Source organism: Primulina eburnea, chromosome 16, assembly GCF_022965805.1.
Source record: "Primulina eburnea isolate SZY01 chromosome 16, ASM2296580v1, whole genome shotgun sequence".
In the NCBI taxonomy this organism is placed as follows: domain Eukaryota; kingdom Viridiplantae; phylum Streptophyta; class Magnoliopsida; order Lamiales; family Gesneriaceae; genus Primulina; species Primulina eburnea.
The window spans coordinates 3,823,387-3,842,502 of NC_133116.1; the positions used below are offsets into that span (position 1 = coordinate 3,823,387).

The following is a 19,116-nucleotide window of genomic DNA, read 5'->3' on the forward strand; positions in this document are numbered from 1 at the left end:
TTGCTAATGGTAAAAAAAAAAGGGTTTGAATGTAGGGGCTGTTCTTATTTTATCGGAGGGGTTTGAATTAGCTCCTTCCGATCGTATTTCTCCCAAGATGAAAGAAAAGATAGGCAATTTGTCTTTTCAGATTTACCGTCCTAATCGAAAAAATATTCTTGTGATAAGGCCTGTCCCTGGTCAGAAATATAACGAAATTGCCTTTCCTATTCTTTCTCCCGACCCCGCTACTAAGAAGGATGTTCACTTCTTAAAATATCCATCACTCTCTAAATCAAAGGTAAAAGATATTAATTCTAAATTTTGTTTCCAAAAAGAACTTGTTCAGTTGACAGTAGAACTTGTCCAATTTTAAGTTTTAGATCGTTAACTTGTTGAATTTTTCCGATACACCATATGCGATCCAACGAAATAAGGTTAAGAGCAAAAAATAACACGATCAACTATTTGCTTCCTTGTTATTTGAGTAGTGGAGGTAGCGAGCTTATCTCCTCTCACGAACTTCATGTATAACAGTAAATAATATGTAATGAATTGCTAAATTATAATCACTCGGATGAATCAATTTATTCAACAATGTGGAACTACAAACTTAAACTTAATGTCAAATCAAACAAACAGTAATAATAACACGATATTGGTGGATGATGATACACAGAAACCTATATAAATCACGTGTATTTCCTATGCTCGAAGAACAATCGAGAACGAACAGAGCAATATCAAAAGTGTATGTATATTTCATACAAGCATAGTCGAAGGATTTCTTGATGAACTGTTGCAGCATAGCATGTTCAACCACCGTAACCATGCAGTGGTATTTATTGTTTCGCGGCAAATTATTGAACAAAACTCTTGAATCTTTTTATTCACTCCGAAGAAAGATTGCCATCTTAAGTCCATCAGCCTTGGTCATTCAAAAGGGGATTGGATGCAGGCCCTGCAACAACAAAAAGAAAAACTTCAAGAAAGTAACAATGGATTCTCGCAATAGGATTATCATACTCCAGCAAAACCCAAGGACCATGAGCTAGAAGCATAATCTACCTGTGAGATTTTTGCGTTTCTTGTCTAGCTGTTTGGTCACTTTTTCTCTTAATTCGATCAGAACTAGATGAGATAAAAGCAGACCGGCTGCAAAGGCACCAATTATGAGCATCAAGAAAACTGCATCCCATCCAATGGATGAAAGAAATCCGGTCAAAAGAGGGCCTAGGGCAGCACCCAGAGAACCCGTACCATCAATGATGGCCGTAACCGTAGCAAGTGCTCGAGAATTTCCTTTTAAAGAACTATGAGTGCCGAGATCAGCAGAGACTGCGGTTGTGATTAGTGCATATGGCCCGTTTACAAACAGACCAGCTATCATCATAAGCAAAATGTTAACAGCCTTTGATGTGCTTCCATATCTACGGTATAGAAGCATTGACGGGATCGCAGCATACATGAAGCTGGCAGCTGTGGTAGCCCGAGCTTTTAGTTTATCAGAAATATAACCAGCAAGAATTCCACCAAATATTCCTCCGACATCAAATAGAGTTGAAAGATTTCCAGCCGTCTTCACTGACATATAGTGTCCCTCAATGGCTGTAATCATCGTGTCAAGAAACCAGTTAAGACATTGACAAACAAACAACAAGAAGAATTATAACTAGCTCAGAATCATTCACAGATGCATTTCCAAAAATATATATGTTTAACAGTCAAACGAGCATAGAACGAGAGGTCATTCAAATAAAACAAAGAGAAACAAAGTGACACTTTAGCTAGTATCCTTCAACAATTTATTTTGAGTCCTCAAGGCATCCTATTTCCTAATCAACTAGTCAATTACATCAAATGTGTTCAATTCTTGCGTCTCCAATTTTGGTCTTAGGGGATTTTCACTTGTAACTTTGCTGAAACAAGTAGTTGTATCAAGACAATATATCCCAACTATTCTCCAAATAACTAAAAAAACTAAAAACAGAGGCAAAAAGTGTTGTGTTTGGAATGATAGGTTAAAACCAAAACAAAGAAGTTCCCAAGTTTAGATTTATTTGTTATGATAGCTTATAGCTTTGGAAGTTGGTTGTACATATAGAGAGCTTCTCCCTATACATATTGGATTCACATTGATTAAAAATGACGGAAATTGCATAGAAATGCCAACACATATCAAGGGCATAATAAGATATTCGTCAAGTGAAGAGCTTAGAAATACCAGTCTGGCTAAGGTAGAACGGCAACCAATAAAGAAACGTGTATGCAACCATCTTTGCAAAAAAGAGACAAAGTGCAAAGGGAATAACTCCCGGTATTGAACAAGCTTCAAGGAGTCCAACACTTCTTCTATTTCCAGAATTGGCCTGATTTCTGCCATTCACCTCATTTCCCTCAGCACACTTTTCCGACATCTGAGCTTCTTCATCTTCCGGTACCGCTACAAACTCGGATGATGGACCATTAAGTCTAGGGAATCCAACCTCCTCTGGGTAAGCAGGCAAAAATAAGTATACAATTATCCCACTCATGAATATAAATGCGCCTGGAAGGATAAAAGCCCAACCCCATCCATACTGTAGAACACCGGCCGCAAGCAACGATCCGGCAATATTACCAACCGAAGTATGTGCATTCCAAATACCCATTATAAGTCCTCTCTTCCTTTTCCCAAACCAATTGCCTATAACAGCGACTACGGAAGGCCAACCAGTAGCCTGGAACAAGCCCGCGACCATTTGCATCGCCAGATAAAACCAAAACACATGGACATCAAAGAAATAACCCATCCCAAACAACGCCACAAAAGTACCACTCCCAACCATACCCGTGGTCAAGAATAACCGTAGGTCCAATGTGTCACCTAAATGCCCAGCCACGTACATTCCCAGAGAATAACAAGAAAGAAACGCGACATCAATCACTCCCAACTTCCACGTACCATCCTTTCCATTGAACGGAACCCAACCCATGTTTTTCTTAATCGTATCCCCGTCACTCATCACCATCAACTCGTTCTTGACAAACAGATTGCCAACCGGCCAAGGTCGAAAGCTGATCGAGTTACCGTTTGGCTCCGGATGAAGAACACTCTTGACTATGCTACTAGGTTTTCTTGAAGCGTGATAGGAAGTATAAGCTATGAAAGTAACAATCAAAACAACGTATCTGTATGTGCTCAGAGTCCAACCACTCCCCCTAATGCTCCTAATAAGAGAAATCCCAGGTGGGTTTCCTCCCATTTCATTCACTCAATCGTCACTACACAAATATATGCCTCAAATCAACTGAAATTTATTACAAAAAACATTATTGGGAGAAAAAGAATAATCCCATCAAACCAGCGTATGTTCAATGGAAAGCAAAGCGTTACCGTAAAGCGGACTCAATTCGGAACCTAATAGACGAAGCAAAAGCGTCCACGAATCTTCTGTTGATTATTCTTGGCACGTTTTCGATCATGTGTCTGGGATCCAAGATGCATGAGTGTTTCACGAGAGAGAAGGGGGGCAGGAGAGAGACATGTGGCAGCAATATAGGGCTGTTGAATTCTGTTGGTCTGATAATAGGTGCCACGAGAGAGGCTGAACAGTTTCCCATACATTGAATTTGGGAATGCGACTTCACACGTCTCACCATTTATCGCAAGGTCGTGCTGCACACGCATGTGTCTCATCGACATCGTTAATACCTGTATCATATCAAAATCATATAAACAAAATTTGCGTGAGATGGTCTCACGGGTCGTATTTTGTGAGACAGATCTTTTATTTAGATCATCCATGAAAAAATATTCTTTTTTATACTGAGAATATTACTTTTTATTATGAATATCGATATGATTGACCCGTATCACAAATAAAAATTCGTTATATTCAGAACTTTTGTCATTTTAAAATCCTATCACATAAAACACCTGTATATTTATTGCAAAGATGGATAGTAATTAACAAATCATAAAAAATATTTTGATATATCTACATCTCTCCATGGGCCCCTCCATAAACTGAAGAAGAAACTAAAAATAGCAACAACAAAAAATATTCGGAAATGATTTACTTACTCTCAGCAATTTTTGAGGAAGCGTAATTCATTTTCCGCCACCCAAAATCGATTAACTAAATAATTTATTTCTGCTCCATGCATTCTACTTGATCCTTATTTCTCGTTTCTTTGATTAGCTCTCTTGGTTTTGTGATTATTCTTTCATTCAATATTTTCTTCTTCTTTTTTAACTATATCTGATCTTTAATTTGCCGGGATCACTCGTACTCACACTTTAATTAACCTGTTATTCAGCTACGATGACTGTTGCTAAGAAATTGGTCTCTGTGTGGCCGGAGGAGCTCAGATTTCAATGTACCTTTCTCCTTCTGCATGCAATTGTTTTTTCCATATTGAGATTATTGTTTTCGTTGTTATATATGGACTAAATTATTTAGTAAATCGTTGGTTACTACTGTTCATGCTACATATTGCATGAGAATATTTAGGACATGCAATTAGTCGAGCTAGTAGTTTCATGATCCATTCGGTTCGAGTTCGGTTATCGCGGTGTTCGATCTATTACATGATTCTTCGAAAATTCTTGAACTGTCGTCTCGTGATCTTAATTTTCGTTATATTATTGTTATTCATAGATTTGAATAGATATGTGTGTGTGTGTAAATGTCGTTATATTTTATCTATTTGTTTTTTCCATTATATCAGTTGAATTAGAGCAACAAAGTTATTGTGACCTTAAAGTTACAAACAACACAGAACACTGTGTTGCATTCAAGGTATTATATATGATTCTTGTTCAATTTTTCGTATGTAAAATTACTTTATTCTCAATCCATAATATTTAGTTATATTTTTTACTTTAGGTGAAAACAACCTCTCCAAAGAAATATTACGTGAGACCAAACAATGGTGTAATTCATCCATGGGATTCCTGTGTCATAAGAGGTGATTCTCATTATTACCATTTAACATTTTACACTTCACTAAAGCGTGAAGGATCTATAGAATTGCATGTGGATTAATTTATGATAGAAAAAAAAATTGAAAAAGATTTCAACTTTGAATATTTGATTTTTGTAGCAATGTGTCTGTCAATCATATATATACTAGAAATTTGCTTCAAAATATATAGTTTCAAAAGCTATATGATTATTGTAATTTGTTTATGTATCATTTGCCCATTATATTAATATAATGTAATATTGATGATTTGTTCAGTTACTCTACAAGCTCAGAAGGAATATCCTCCAGAAATGCAATGTAAAGATAAGTTTCTCCTTCAAAGCACTGTGGTGCCTCCAAATACAGAAGTGGATGATCTTCCACAAGATACTGTAAGTACCTGATTCCACATTCCTACATCAATCGAACTTATGTCTCGCTCGACTGAAGTTGTTCGATCGGTTCGTCCATGTGTGAGTTATACATGAACTCCACATTTGTTTTGTTTCAACAGTTCAACAAGGAGGGTGAAAAAACATTAGAGGAATGCAAGCTTAGAGTTGTGTACATGCCTCCTCACACTTCTTCTGAGAAATTGGATGATGGAATTAAACAAACCAATCCAGTAAGTTAAAATTATCTATCTTTTAAATATATGAATTCTTGCATTCATCAATTATTACATATTCATTTAATCTCTTATTAAAGTGGTGTGGGTAGATGAAGAGATTTGAAAACATGTTTAATTTCCTCCATTGATTACATATTTAATTCTAAACAATAATGAAGTTGTTACTTAATTAGTCATATCTTCACTTCAAAGAAAATGGGAGCTGATTTTTGTGAGTGATCATGGTGTGCAGGACCAGGCCTTGCAACGGCTTCAGGATGAGAGGGATAAAGCTGTGAGGCAAACTCAACAGCTCCAGCAAGACCTGGTTTGTACTATACTCCTATTGTATAAAGAGAAAATCTTAGGGCATATATACTACCTCGGATTTTTCAAGAGGTGGTGAGTCAGGTGGTGTATATACAAGTCTTTTACGTATATATCTTCTTAACTTGCAGGAAATTCTTAAGAGGAAAAGAAATCGGGGAGGCGTTGAAGGGTTCTCCCTCAAATTTTCTCTGCTCGTGGGACTGATAGGAATCACAGCAGGGTTCCTTTTAAAGTTATTGCTGTCAACTCCTTCCACAGATTAAGACAAAATCTCGCCTTGGTTAATTTGTATTATGTGGTAGTCACCCTGTGAATCGATGGGTCTGATTTTTTTTGTTTTGTTTTCTCCTGTATAAATTAATTTTTTGTTCGCATAATCGTATTCTTTATTTAGTTTATCCACAGAATTTTCACAAGCACGCCATTAACAATTTAACATGATTACACAGCTCAATGCAATATCCCGGAACAGCCTTGGGTTGAAAAAACAGAAGTACAAGCATGAATCAATGACGGGAGACGTAAATTATTCTTTTTATGAAGCATTAAATCAAAAACAGAATCTCACATTTGAAAAGATTATAAATAAAGGAAAAAAATCAACTTCTCTTGCAGAGGAGAGAGGAGAAATCGCTGAAAGACCAATTACACGGTTAATTGTACTGTGCATATTGGAAAATCAGAGCTGGTACAGTGAATGGACAGATTTGGAATTATGGTCTACAAACAATTTCATTTTTACAACAATTATGGTCTACGAACAATTTCTACACTAACAAAGGTTGCATGAATCAGTTTTTCAAAGTATACATACATCATAAATTTTGGACGTATTTCGACCCATACGCCAATTGTTGTGAAAACAATCATCATACCACGTACGTTTGACTAAACTACCAGGACGGAAAACTTAAGGTAATTTTTCCCAAGACCAACCCCATTTCTTGATTTATGTGGGTCATCTTCATTAGATTACCTCCAAGAAGATTAAGATAGTAGGGGTAAAAATTTGGATTTAGATAAATTAGATGCTTATAGAAGAACCCAATACTCATGGAATACACAGCGCAGTTTAGCCTGGGTGTATAGCAATAATCCTATAATATTCGAACTTAGTTCTAAATTATGAGGATTCCAAATCGATTAAGAAAACCGCATAAGCAAAGAACTACAAATACATGTGTACAACCATCAAAGAATAAGTTGTGAGCTTGAGAAACAAAGGAAAACATACTTTCCAGTACTTGATTGGAGTAGTTGGCACTTGGCATCTTAGGACTTGAATCGAGCAGTTCGATTTGTGCATGCTAGTAGTGTATAAACGAAAACAAAATCCTATCAATGAAGAATAATAAGGGTAAAAAAACAGTTAATGCACGAGACTTGCTTGTTAAATCCTCCATAAGCATGAATTGATAGGTTACAGGTATAGAGAATATTGCTATACACTTTATCGTATCGATGATCGACCATATATAAAAAGTTGTTTTTTCCCAAATCTCCACGAAGTTTGTGGTCTACAGAGAATCTGGGAAATAAATATACTTGACATCGAGGGTGGGGTTATCATAATTTTGAATGCTGTTTCCATGGGCAACCACCCACGAAAGCTTGTTCCAACACATCCTCCATTCTCTTTGCAGGTAGTATCTGTTCCAACAAGATTTATGAGAAGATAAACCACACCAGTACAATTAACGTCTCATATTTAGGAACTAAACAAAATTATAAATATAATATTAACATCACTTTTTCCCGTTTAACAACATTACAATCACCCCTAGTAGTCCCTTTCTAGTAACCCCCTTTAATATCGAGAGCTCAAACTCAATCAACTAGTGAACTAGCAGGAGCAGAGTTACTCAAACTCGACTTTAACAAACTTTATTTTTTCGAGCTTGAGATTGGACAAATCAATAACCAAAATACTATCTAGTCTTTACAAATTAAGATTCAAAACATTCAATTGTAAAAGAATCAATGATAAAAACGGCAAGTTTAATCATATCAAAAAATATATTTTAAAAATGAAAAATGGTAGATCAAAGCTCAAGTACCAGTAAAAAGTGCCGAATCGACTCAAAGCAACCTAATAATCAACCTCCTCTAGCTCAGTCACAACCAAGATCGAGTTGAATTTTTACTGAACCACAATACACTCGACTCACTCATACTTTATGACTTACCAAAATGAGATACTTATTTACATAAAATTGTATGCATATTGTTTATAACTAAACATCTAAACTCATAATTTCCCAAACTCAAGACACGACTACAAAATATAAAACCGTATAGAGCAAAATTTACCTCCAAACACGAGAGCACAGCTGATGGTACCTCCACTAAGTCTTTTAAGTTCCTCTCTGGTAGAATAACTCTTTTGATTCCATATCTGTGGGCCGCTAGAACCTGTATAGAGTGGACAATAATAAGAAATTACATGGTGGCAATCCCATTTCTTATTTGTAAGTCAATGAAAAACGAGGACATGACAAATGCGCTTATTTATCTCCATCTAGTGCATCTATAGATTATAAAGGATACAATTTTTGGTATATATTCATTTCAAACAAAGCATTCAAGAAAACAAAATTGTAGCACACCATTTTATCCATAATAATGTGATCAGTAGAGACTTATTATGTGTTCACAATCTTACAGGTATTACCTATACAAAGAAAATCCCTGAACATCTATGATCGCAACGACAGAATTTTCAACGACAAAGAAGACTCGTGGGAGGAATTATGGGAGCAGATCAGATTCAGAGTAACGAGTTGGACGATTAACATACCACAATTTCAGCATTTGCTCTTATCGGACCTAGTTAGGGATTGATGTTTTATTTGCTAATGAAGAGTTTGTAGTTTTTTAATTGCTGTGGTGGATTGTGGATCGCTCATCCACTAGCTTTGTAATCCTAATTATTATTATTATAAATGATAGTTCCGATCAAAAATAAAAATAAAAATGTCAATCAATAGAACAGTCAACCAGCCGAGATATCCATCTAGCATTGACAAAATAACATAGAGAGGCATCTGACAGAGACAAGTCAACACTTCTGACTGCGATATTAATTCATCTTATTCTACCGATTACTTTTACGTGCAGTTATGTATGCATCATTAAAGAACGAAGTAAAGAGGCGGTGAGGCAAGAAGGCTAAAAAAAACAAAGTAGAATGGGTTGGGAGTAAAATTTGACATGGGAAATTATAAAGAATTAATTTAATTTTGAGATAAATAGTACTTTTTTCTTTTATCCAATGACATTATGTATAAATAGATGAATTTTAAATTGAAGTGTATCTGAGAATTTACGGTGTAAAACTCCAAGAAAATGTACCTTGTCCTTAATGCCACCAACAGGTAAGACTATACCCCTTAAAGTCATCTCTCCAGTCATTGCTGTATCTACTCTAACTTTTCGGTGACTGAATAGTGAAACCAACGAGGTTACAAGAGTTACACCAGCTGAAGGCCCATCCTTTGGGACAGCCCCAGCAGGAAAATGTATATGAATGTCTCGACCTTCAAGGAGATTAGAATCTTTAGCAGCAGCCAGATTAAGTTCAGTTGCTCTTGCTCTTACCTGTGTACGTGAATGGAGAGAACCATAAAGCCCATAAATACATATGAACTATGAGGAAACCTTTATCCTTTTGTTTTATACACAACAAAAATGACACCACACATAAAATTGTATGAGAGGAATTTAAGCAACAAAAGGAATCAGAGAACTTAATTTTTTAACTGAAAATAGAGCAGCCGGGGGAAATAATACTTAAAAGTGGCCAGTCAACTATTGCTTCATTGTGAATCCGTTAGTTCCAACAAGTATGAATACGGGATTCATACTCACGCCAAAACACTCAAAATTTGACAAAATGCCAAGTAAAAAATTTGCTTGGTGGCAGCCACAACTTTCTAGTGCATTCTAATGTACATTAAGAGTTGGAATTACGACAACATTTTTTAGATGGCAAATTTCAACTCTAGCAGCATCCTTAACCTCATATCTAGATTCCTAATACTCAAGACAAGCATATTATTTATGACTAGATAAAACTGTACGTGCAGTGAAAGAGTGAAAATTATTACCCATGTCAACGCAATTTGTGCCGATTCTTTAATTACATCCCCAAGTTGCCCGGTCAGATGCAAATCACCTTTTCCCACCAGCGCAGTAGCCTCAACAAATTGAACCTCCCCACCAACGGCTGTCCAAACAAGTCCAACAGATATCCCAGGAGTCGCAACTCGGTCAGCAGTTTCTCTATCGTCATATCTTGGTGGCTGTTAGACAGCATACACAATATATACAGCATACCATAAGTCATGACAGATGATGAGAAATGCAGAAACAAAGAAAAGAGGAGCAACTGATGTCCAACTGAACCCAAATAGCCCTTATAAAGCAATCAAATTTACAAGATCATTTGGGATTTTGGATTCTATTAGTTATTGATTATTTTAAACGAAAATACTACTTACTCCGAGAACTTTTTCCAGCATAGCTTCATCCGCAACCAAAGGTGAGGTCATACGACATGCATTTGAGATATCATGGTTGTTGACATCCATTGGAATGACTTCAAATTCTACTCCAGCCTCATCAGAAAGTCCACTCTCCAATATAGGCGAAGCCAGCCGCTGGACATCTTTGCTAAGTGGCACAGCATGATCTTGTTCGGCAACTCTGACGGCCGCTGCACGAGCCAGGGCGGCCAAATTTCTCTCCAGATTGCGGACACCAGCTTCCCTAGTGTATCTTTGGATGACAAGTTCTACCATGGCCTACCACAAAATCAAGAAACCAGCATGGTTTAAGTTCATTAGTTTTCAAAATCTCACATATAGATTAGCCAATGATGGGACTGATGAACAGAAGGCACTTCATGAGCATGAACATACTTGTGACATTGTTAAACAAGACTACTTGATTATAAAATAATAGTGCAAACCACCCTGAAAGAGGGGGCCACTAAAGCATGCCACAGCATTGTTGTCTACTCAAATTGATGATGTGGGGGGGCCAGACTCAATCCTCAAATTAATAAAATGACCTATGGGTTAGAGACAACACCTATTTTCGCATTGGCTTCCATGTAAACCAGAGTACTAAGACAAATAATTAAGAAAATCAAATCCAAAAAGTTACAGATGTAATACATGCCTAGATATGATATGGATAAGCTAATGGAGATGCAGGAAATAGTATTCGAACATAAAATTATGCCACAAAAAAGGACTAAACTATAACCTCGTGATAACATCCACAAGCCAAACATACAACACCGAACGAAACATATTTGCATCATGCCAGTTTACAATACATCCAATCATACTTCTATGTGAGAAATCACAATACGATGGAACAAGTGCATAATGACTTCCATACCTCTGGAACCTGTAGAAAATCATAGCTCAGTCCATGTTGATCAAGCACTCGTGGAATTAAATGTCGGGTTGCTATTCGAAGCTTTTCTTCAGGGGTATATCCAGGCAGCTCAATAACTTCCATCCTGTCTAAGAGTGGCGGAGGAATAGGCTGCATCCTATTTGCAGTAGCCACAAATATAACCTTCGAAAGGTCAAATGGAACATTCAAATAGCTAAAAACTTCAATCAAGGATCACCTATTTTTATTTTCCAATAAAATTGGCCCGAGACGATATATTTTCAACATACATACATGTAATGAAAGAACAAAAGCATGACACAGGCACTGTTTCATATTTCTGTGGCCCGAGAAATTGTCATGATTCTGCGAAATAAAGTCGTATCTTTTTACCTCCATATTCTTGAGGACGAATTTTTATCCCTGAGCAGCTTATGATGAAAGAAAAGAAAAATTAAATAAAATATGTGTCCAAATTTGTTCAGTATGAGTTTATCAGGTTATATCACAACCATATTTTCATAACTGAATTCCCTATGAATTATGCATCTAATTACTAACCTAGACAGTGACAATTGAAGCATATTTTTTCCAGGTTGAATAGATGAGAAAATGAATGCAGTTCCTTACTATTCGAGTACTATACATAGTAAGTCAAACATGACTAGTGCAAGGATACTGATCATTGAATGTTTTGTTCTGTTCAGGATCAAGGACCTCAAGCAGCGCTGAAGCCGGATCACCCCGGACATCGGAACCTGTTTTGTCAATCTCATCCAGAAGCATAACAGGATTGCAAACACCAACTTTCTGGAAATCAAAAGAGATACATTAATTTCATCAAGAAAAGAAACTGTGAAATATGCACCTGCAACCAACTAAAGATGAAAAAAATATTCAGACATCAGATTATTTTCGTCTTGATGAAATATTACTCTTATTTAATTCGGTGTTCTTTCTTGCCCAACTCAATCCCAAAGCCCAAAACAAAACAATTCGAAGTCCAATTATGAAGGACCATGATTGATAAATATATGAGAAAAACACAAGATTTAAGCCATGATCATCACAGATGGTTTGCATCACAAATTTAGTTTCCTAAAACAAAAAGGTGGAAAATATCAAATAAAATCCTACCCACAGCCACAAGTGAAAGGTAAAAACCGGCAAAAGGACAAGGAATATACGTCTCACCTGATTTTACCAATAGCATATTATTTAAAAAAGAGAATTCTAATGCTTTTAATATTATCAAGTGAACATCAAGAAAATATGTGATATGATAACTTCTCACCTTCAGCCCATCAATAAGACGTCCAGGCATGCTTCCAACATATGTTCGCCGGTGGCCTCTAATGTCAGCCTCATCTTTTACGCCACCAAGGGATATGCGCACAAATTTTCTGCCCAAAGCAGCAGCAATTGACGAGGCTAAAGATGTCTTTCCAACACCTGGTGGACCGACAAAGCACAACACCGGGCCTCTTGCGTCTGGTTTGAGCTGTATGACATGTTCAGATAGATTCAGTTAGATTGACATTTGCGAGATTGAAAAATATCAAGAATAAAATGGGACCAAGAAGTAAACCTTCCGAACAGCTAGATATTCAATTATACGCTGCTTGACTTTCACTAAACCATAGTGGTCAATGTCGAGACGCTCTTTTGCTGCTTTCAAATCCAATTCCAATTCTTCGCTGGCTTTTTGCCAGGGAAGGTCGGCAAGAAGTTCCAAATACGCACGAGAGCTGTTATATCCAGGTTGCTGAGGCTGCATTTTTTTAAGTCTCCTGTACAAAAATTAATTCGAAAATTAAAGAAAGTACTCAACCAGATTTGAAATTCTGAACCAAGAGCAAGAAGAATTCCAAATTATGGGTTGTACAGCAGACAACATTGTGATATCTCTCACAAAATAGCTTGGCGGATATGCCCATGCAAACTTTGGCACAAGACTAGCAAAATATCAATAATCTTCACCGTAAAGTATGAATATTGAAAAATTATATCTCAATAGAAAACGTAGATCCTATGTTTTCAGTGCTTTTTTGCTTCAATAAATGAAGTCAATACCATCCTTTTTAGTGACTATTTGTAACATCAAATGTTCGACAATGTGATAGCTTAACTCAAATCTTAGTGTATGAACATTGCTAACATAGTTTCAACACAAATTAGATGAAATGTTTAAATCCACTATTATTGCTCTTTGATAGTGCTCTTTGAAAACTATCAAAGTGATTGGTAACGAAGACTGTACCGTAATTCTCTTTGAGCATATTTCCAGATGTTTGCAGGCATCCCGACATCTTGTAATTTTCTCTCTAGTGTGGCCACATCATCCTCATCATCATCGTTGTCACCAAGTTCTTCCTTTATAGCCCTCATCTTGTAATACAAAAAGCGCAAAAGTGAAGGCGTAACATTAAAATTTACGAGACAAATTATAAATTAATAAAGAGTGAGATTTTTTTAAAGAATTTTTGGTAATAAGAAACCAGATGGTGAAGTAAGTTATAACTTTTCTTCTTTGAATAGGTTACTGCAAGTACAAATTGGTACTAAGAAACCAGACGGTGAAGTTAGTTATAACTTTTCTTCTTTGAATAGGTTTCTGCAAGTGAAAAAGAAATTGATGGTTTCTTCAAAGCATGGAAAAAGGGTGGAACCTGAAATTAGACAAGACTGGTAGATTTTTAAGTTCAAAAAACACACAAACACTATGTTACGCGAATGCATGCAGGCCCCCCTGATAACTATAGTTGAATGCAGCTTTCTCAGGTTTATTTTAAAAGGAATCACTATAATCCTTAAGTGTGAAATACATTTAGTAAGAAAACCTGTTGACGAAGGAGAAATTCTTTCTGTGACTTTGACAACTGTCCCTCGACCTTTTGTGTAATCTTCTCCGCTACTCGAATAGACTACAGGAAGCAGTTATATAACATGACTCTTAATTGTACATAATCCATATGAATTGTACAAACCCATAAGATGAATTCTACAGACCTGTAAATGCCTATCAACCAATTCAGTTGCTTTTGCTAGCCTCGCTTTAATATCCACAGAATCTAAAGTGGATAGCTGTTCTTCAAAGCTAATCTCGAAGCTTGCAACAAATATGTCTGCCAGTTTGTGCACAGGGATTGTTTCCAGGAGAATTTTAGTCCTGCCACCTGTTTTTTGTTTCTAAAAGCAGAAATCAAACAAAGATCAAATGAAAAGTAGTAATGTTACAAAGGAAAAACATTGAAATGCATGTCCGTTTCCAACTCTTAAGGAATTTTTCCATTAATTCTTAAGTATTTCACGTAACCAACCTGCTCAAGAATAGAGATGAGTTCCATTGCAGTGGCCTTGAATTGTCTAGATAGCGCTATAAAATCTGGATCTTGTTCCACTTGATCCATCTCTATACGATTATAAAATAACAAATCAGTCAATAAATCAAAGATGGTGTCCACAGAGCAGTAAAGTAAAACTTAATGAGCGTAAGAATAACGATATAACTGAAGCCAAAATCTGAATTGCAAATTGTCGATACAAGACTAAATATATCATTCAGGGAATTCTTTTCAGCCTGTGCCAAAGGATGGAAATAGGTGTCAAGCCAGTCAGTTCCTTTCCTTCTTCCCATGTGGTATGAAGGGTCTCACTGCAGTCCAACAAACTTTTTAGCCCACAAACTCTACTCAGTACCATTTCATCCCTTTTGCGCCGAAAATGCGTAAGCACATTTAGGAAAATAAAGATTGAGATCAAGAGTTAAAAGGGTTGAATATATTTCATTAACTCAAAAGGGATGCCCCAAGTTTGAGAATTATCGTTTGATAAAAAAGTGAACACAACCCTTCATGCCAGAATTATCTTGCATTTGCCATTTGACATTACAAAATACAGTTAATGTAAAACCCCTCAGTGATGAAAAATTAAATAAGCATGTCACAACTAACTTATACCCACTGTATTTCCGACTCCAGCGAATGCTTACTCAAGTCCATGATAAGTCCAATGATATTTTTAGGACCCGGCAATCTCATTCAAATAGTATAATTTTATAGAGTTGTTTATGACAAATAAACCAGCCTTTCTATTTATAAGCACATCATATCATAGGGATTTGAAGTAAACAAACTTCTTTAAAATAATACAAAACCATTGTATCAAAGATTCATAGCTTAAGTAAAAATACTTTGGAAATAGATTTGACTTAAGAAAATACTTTGCCAAATTCGAGTAGCATATAAACATAAAACGGCAAAAGCAGTTGTAACTAAAAAATCGAAAGGACAGAATACACACAAAATACTTTAGACAAATTAATCTAAACACCTAGATAAAGCCAAAGAGCACTGGTGCATTAACTGAAAGGTTAAATCAACCCTCAGCTAATACAAAGTATATAAAATGAGAGAAAAATTGCCAAAAAAATGGCATCTCTTTCAAATGAAACCCAACATACTTTTTATGTCACTATTTATGTCCATTATTAAAAAAGGTAAAGAAAAATACCAAAAGCGAGATAATTTTTTTTGATACTACAAACTATCAACTCAGCAAAAGCCCAATTTAGAGGGAGTTCGTAGGCTTGACTATGGTTCCAATCAGTGGTTATGATTCCTAAACCAATGATTTGGTCCCAATTAAAGGGGAACTATCTATACTATATTATTAAAATTGGGTCTAACATAGACAAAATAGTGTCATGATTTCTAGATTAAATTTCAATTCTGCTTTCTAATGTTTAAAGACGGGAACTAAATTGTAAGTCATTGAATTTGATTCTGATTACGTAACTAAAACAGAAAAATGTTTTTGATTCCATTTTTGAGACAAATCCATGTTCAATTTACACAACAAGGAAATTGAGGTTGGGTCCAGCAGTCAAGGGACGTGGCACCGTGGCTAAATTTTTATTATTATTTTTATGTTTCAATCAAAATGTATATAATTAAAATTAACTGAGAGAAAATCAGCCAAAAACTAAAACATGAATTAAAAATAAAAGAAACCAGCACAAAATCATACACCATCAGTTCAGTTAGAGGCATTTTTCATACAAAACTTATTAAAGTAGGTTCTCATTGAATCAACTGCTAGCTGATTTTGTGATATACGCAATTTTCTTTATTTATTTATTAATAATATATCATACATTTGGCCATTTCAGTTCATTTATTCTGAGATGACTATATCCCATAGAATGTTAAAGGTCTCACTAAAATAGTTATAGATGGCACTAAAAATTAAAATGCTTGAACATAAACTACTCGTGAATTACCTATTAAGATTACTCGGTTGAAAGAGTTTAAGGATATAGGAATTCATGTCCAACAAAATAGGATTGTGAATTTGTTTGAGATGGGATTCCAAATTTGTAAGGTTCTCTTTTGAGAAAGCCTCCAAGTTACAACACTTTTCAAATCAGTAACTCCAACTATGACGATAGGCAATATTAAACTTGTAATAACGAGCAAGGGCTCGTCTGCAATAACAACTCGATTGATGAACTATGATTCCATGGTTTTACGAGACGGGTTAAAATGTACAATTAATTGTTTATATTCATCATTACAGATTAACTTCACATGGAAATGTTAGTAGTTTAAAGTTTTGAACAATGTGAACCCATGATTACATAATTGTGAGGTATGATATAATCATGTGAATGCGATCAATTACATACAAATTGTTTTGAAAGCAATAAACTTATAGGTGCGTGAGATATTGTTTTTTCCAATAGTATGATCTCGGGAGCCCAAGGAAATGCAACAAAACCACCTAATTCCTCATTAATTAAGACGGGATTATTTATTATTTTTTTATATGAAACGAAAATACGGGATTATTTATGTAAACTAAATGCACAATACCCAGCTCAACATGTATTGTACTTCCTCATGTATGGATTAGTTTTTAGCAAGAGCAACATTTATTGATTTCTTGTGGTCCAAAGTTACCAATATCGATGACTAACCTAAGTCAAAAATACAAAGTTCACTGACAGTTTACCAGCTTTTGTCGCGTCAAGGGAAGTGATCCGAGCAGTGTAGTATGTCCCTCTTGTGCTCAGCTCCTGCACACTAAATCTGCACAAGCCTTCAAGAACTACAGTGTAGGTTACCCTGCCACTTGGTTTCTCCACTCCTCTTGACAGATGTAAAGCTCGGGCAGCAACTCCCCTAAAAGAAATCATCAAACACTGGTATATAATCCCCAATATTCATACACTCAGGATACTAACAAAATTTAGCTTCATTGTTATTAAAAAAAATACCTGTTATGCCAGTGAACAACTTCTTGTCGGTTCTTGCCACCATGTTTGTGGGAGATATCAGTTGTTTCCTCTTGAAATTTTGAGCTTCTTTCATGAGTTCCCGTTCCTTGAAATACAATTCCAAAATGACTCATCAAGCATCACAATCTCACAACTCCTATGACTACTCTGGTTACATGCGACTCGTCTTTTTCAGTTCACTTTTTATATAACAAATGATTAGCATCCGATTTGATGAGCGAGTGCTACCACTGACCTGGAGATGGAGTGGGGCCAGCATCAGGGACCTCCGCAGCATCACGAACTGGCAGAATGCCTATTAATCCTTTCTCTTCTCTCTGCCACAACTCTTGCTCCACCAATTTCACACTAGCACATTCATTATCACAAAATAACTTCCATTAAATTCACACCCCGCGCTATCAATCATGCAAAAATAACATATTGCTTTTCATATCTAAGAAAAGAAAGGATTTCAATTCAAAACACATACAAATTCAGCTGGGAACTGCGTTCAACCAAAAAAAAAAAAAAAATAGCAAGGCGAGAAAAATTACAAAACGAAAACACACCTGCTGGGAGAAGTGCAGCTAATACGAATGATTGCTCCAGGCAACAAAACTTTGTTTCGAAAGGGAAGAATAGCGAGTCGGCCCGGCAGCTCCACCGATTCATCCATTAGCTTATGTAAATAAATTCGTTTCGTTTCCCCTATATTTTAGTGTGACTTAAGTTGCGAATTCGATTGTATCAAAGGGTTCAGTGATCGAATAAAAAAGAGGGAGGTTGAGGAAGAAACAGGTGAGGCTTCATCAATTTTCAGTCACAGCCCCTCTATCTACCGATTTGGTTGACCCCTCTTTCTTCCTTGTTTACCAAACGATGCAACTTTTATTAGTTCTTAAAACAATTTTATAAAAAAAATTTCCCCCGAAAATATATACAAATTTTTTTGATATGTTGTAAATTCATCGTATCTCTATCATATATATCTATTTTATGTATTTGAACTATTTATGTATTTGAACATCGTTGAGATAAATGGTTGAGTATCATCATCAACAATACTACAACAACTCAAGATAAATATTGATAAGAAAAAAACATCAATGAAATACAAAATGAAAATAAAAAAAGAATGAACACAAATGACGCAAAAAAATGCGAAAAATGTACAATATGAAGACAATAAGCACTAATAAAATGACAAAACTACAGAAAAAGAAACAAAGTTCATCATGTTCCAAATGAGAAACCACACAAATTCAAGATGATTAAAAAATTTGTTGATTTCAGTAAAAAGACGAGAAAATTTAGATAAAACAGTCCCACACATATGATCAAAAACTAAAAATTAAGCAAAAATAGATTTGATAATACTTTTTAATATTATTATGAATTTTCGATAGACAGTGAATCTTTTGATTTCAATCAAGACAAATGTTTTATGTTCACTTAGTACGTATAAATTATGTCGTATGCACGTGTTACTTACAGGTGATAACAAATCCATAAACAACACATTTTATGCTTTTAATGTACATGGACAAATATATATCTTCCT

At 35.6% G+C, this 19,116-nt stretch overlaps 3 protein-coding genes across 5 annotated transcripts; 1 reads left to right on the plus strand and 2 right to left on the minus strand.

Annotated features, from left to right (window-relative positions):
• Positions 1-624: 624 nt before the first annotated feature.
• On the minus strand, positions 625-3,593 carry LOC140817086 (putative glycerol-3-phosphate transporter 4). Of its 3 annotated transcripts, none has more exons than XM_073176666.1 (4): positions 3,356-3,593; positions 2,204-3,243; positions 1,048-1,587; positions 625-940 (listed from the first exon to the last, which is right to left on the minus strand). In XM_073176666.1, the coding sequence occupies exons 2-4, from the start codon at positions 3,222-3,224 to the stop codon at positions 903-905; spliced, it is 1,599 nt and encodes a 532-aa protein (XP_073032767.1). In that variant the 5' UTR covers positions 3,225-3,243; positions 3,356-3,593; the 3' UTR covers positions 625-902. The 3 variants fall into 3 exon arrangements, with proteins under 3 accessions (XP_073032767.1, XP_073032766.1, XP_073032765.1); XM_073176665.1 differs by having other exon boundaries at positions 2,204-3,269; XM_073176664.1 differs by having other exon boundaries at positions 2,204-3,593.
• A 505-nt stretch (positions 3,594-4,098) lies between these two features.
• Positions 4,099-6,264, plus strand: LOC140817172 (vesicle-associated protein 2-1-like). Its single transcript, XM_073176805.1, has 7 exons — positions 4,099-4,341; positions 4,693-4,763; positions 4,851-4,932; positions 5,206-5,321; positions 5,444-5,554; positions 5,793-5,867; positions 5,998-6,264. Exons 1-7 carry the CDS (start codon positions 4,287-4,289, stop codon positions 6,130-6,132), a joined length of 645 nt encoding a protein of 214 aa, XP_073032906.1. The 5' UTR covers positions 4,099-4,286; the 3' UTR covers positions 6,133-6,264.
• A 988-nt stretch (positions 6,265-7,252) lies between these two features.
• On the minus strand, positions 7,253-18,432 carry LOC140815905 (lon protease homolog 2, peroxisomal-like). Its single transcript, XM_073174932.1, has 17 exons — positions 18,125-18,432; positions 17,809-17,921; positions 17,553-17,658; positions 17,288-17,457; positions 14,596-14,687; positions 14,285-14,464; positions 14,116-14,199; positions 13,536-13,663; positions 12,864-13,065; positions 12,570-12,776; positions 11,955-12,085; positions 11,276-11,489; positions 10,369-10,671; positions 9,976-10,170; positions 9,221-9,466; positions 8,180-8,281; positions 7,253-7,519 (listed from the first exon to the last, which is right to left on the minus strand). Exons 1-17 carry the CDS (start codon positions 18,229-18,231, stop codon positions 7,436-7,438), a joined length of 2,664 nt encoding a protein of 887 aa, XP_073031033.1. The 5' UTR covers positions 18,232-18,432; the 3' UTR covers positions 7,253-7,435.
• Positions 18,433-19,116: the final 684 nt, after the last annotated feature.

Bases quoted from the DNA above. Each gene is read 5' to 3' on its own strand.
- LOC140817086 (XM_073176666.1), bottom strand. From the start codon at position 3,224: ATGGGAGGAAACCCACCTGGGATTTCTCTTATTAGGAGCATTAGGGGG. The intron at 1,588-2,203 runs GTATTTCTAAGC...CGATGATTACAG, and splicing joins GTTCTACCTTAGCCAGACTG to CCATTGAGGGACACTATATG. The intron at 941-1,047 runs GTAGATTATGCT...TTGTTGTTGCAG, and splicing joins GAAACGCAAAAATCTCACAG to GGCCTGCATCCAATCCCCTT.
- LOC140817172 (XM_073176805.1), top strand. From the start codon at position 4,287: ATGACTGTTGCTAAGAAATTGGTCTCTGTGTGGCCGGAGGAGCTCAGA. The intron at 4,342-4,692 runs GTACCTTTCTCC...CCATTATATCAG, and splicing joins GGAGGAGCTCAGATTTCAAT to TTGAATTAGAGCAACAAAGT. The intron at 5,868-5,997 runs GTTTGTACTATA...CTTAACTTGCAG, and splicing joins AACAGCTCCAGCAAGACCTG to GAAATTCTTAAGAGGAAAAG.
- LOC140815905 (XM_073174932.1), bottom strand. From the start codon at position 18,231: ATGGATGAATCGGTGGAGCTGCCGGGCCGACTCGCTATTCTTCCCTTT. The intron at 17,659-17,808 runs GTCAGTGGTAGC...TTGTATTTCAAG, and splicing joins TGGCCCCACTCCATCTCCAG to GAACGGGAACTCATGAAAGA. The intron at 12,086-12,569 runs GTGAGAAGTTAT...TTTGATTTCCAG, and splicing joins GTCTTATTGATGGGCTGAAG to AAAGTTGGTGTTTGCAATCC.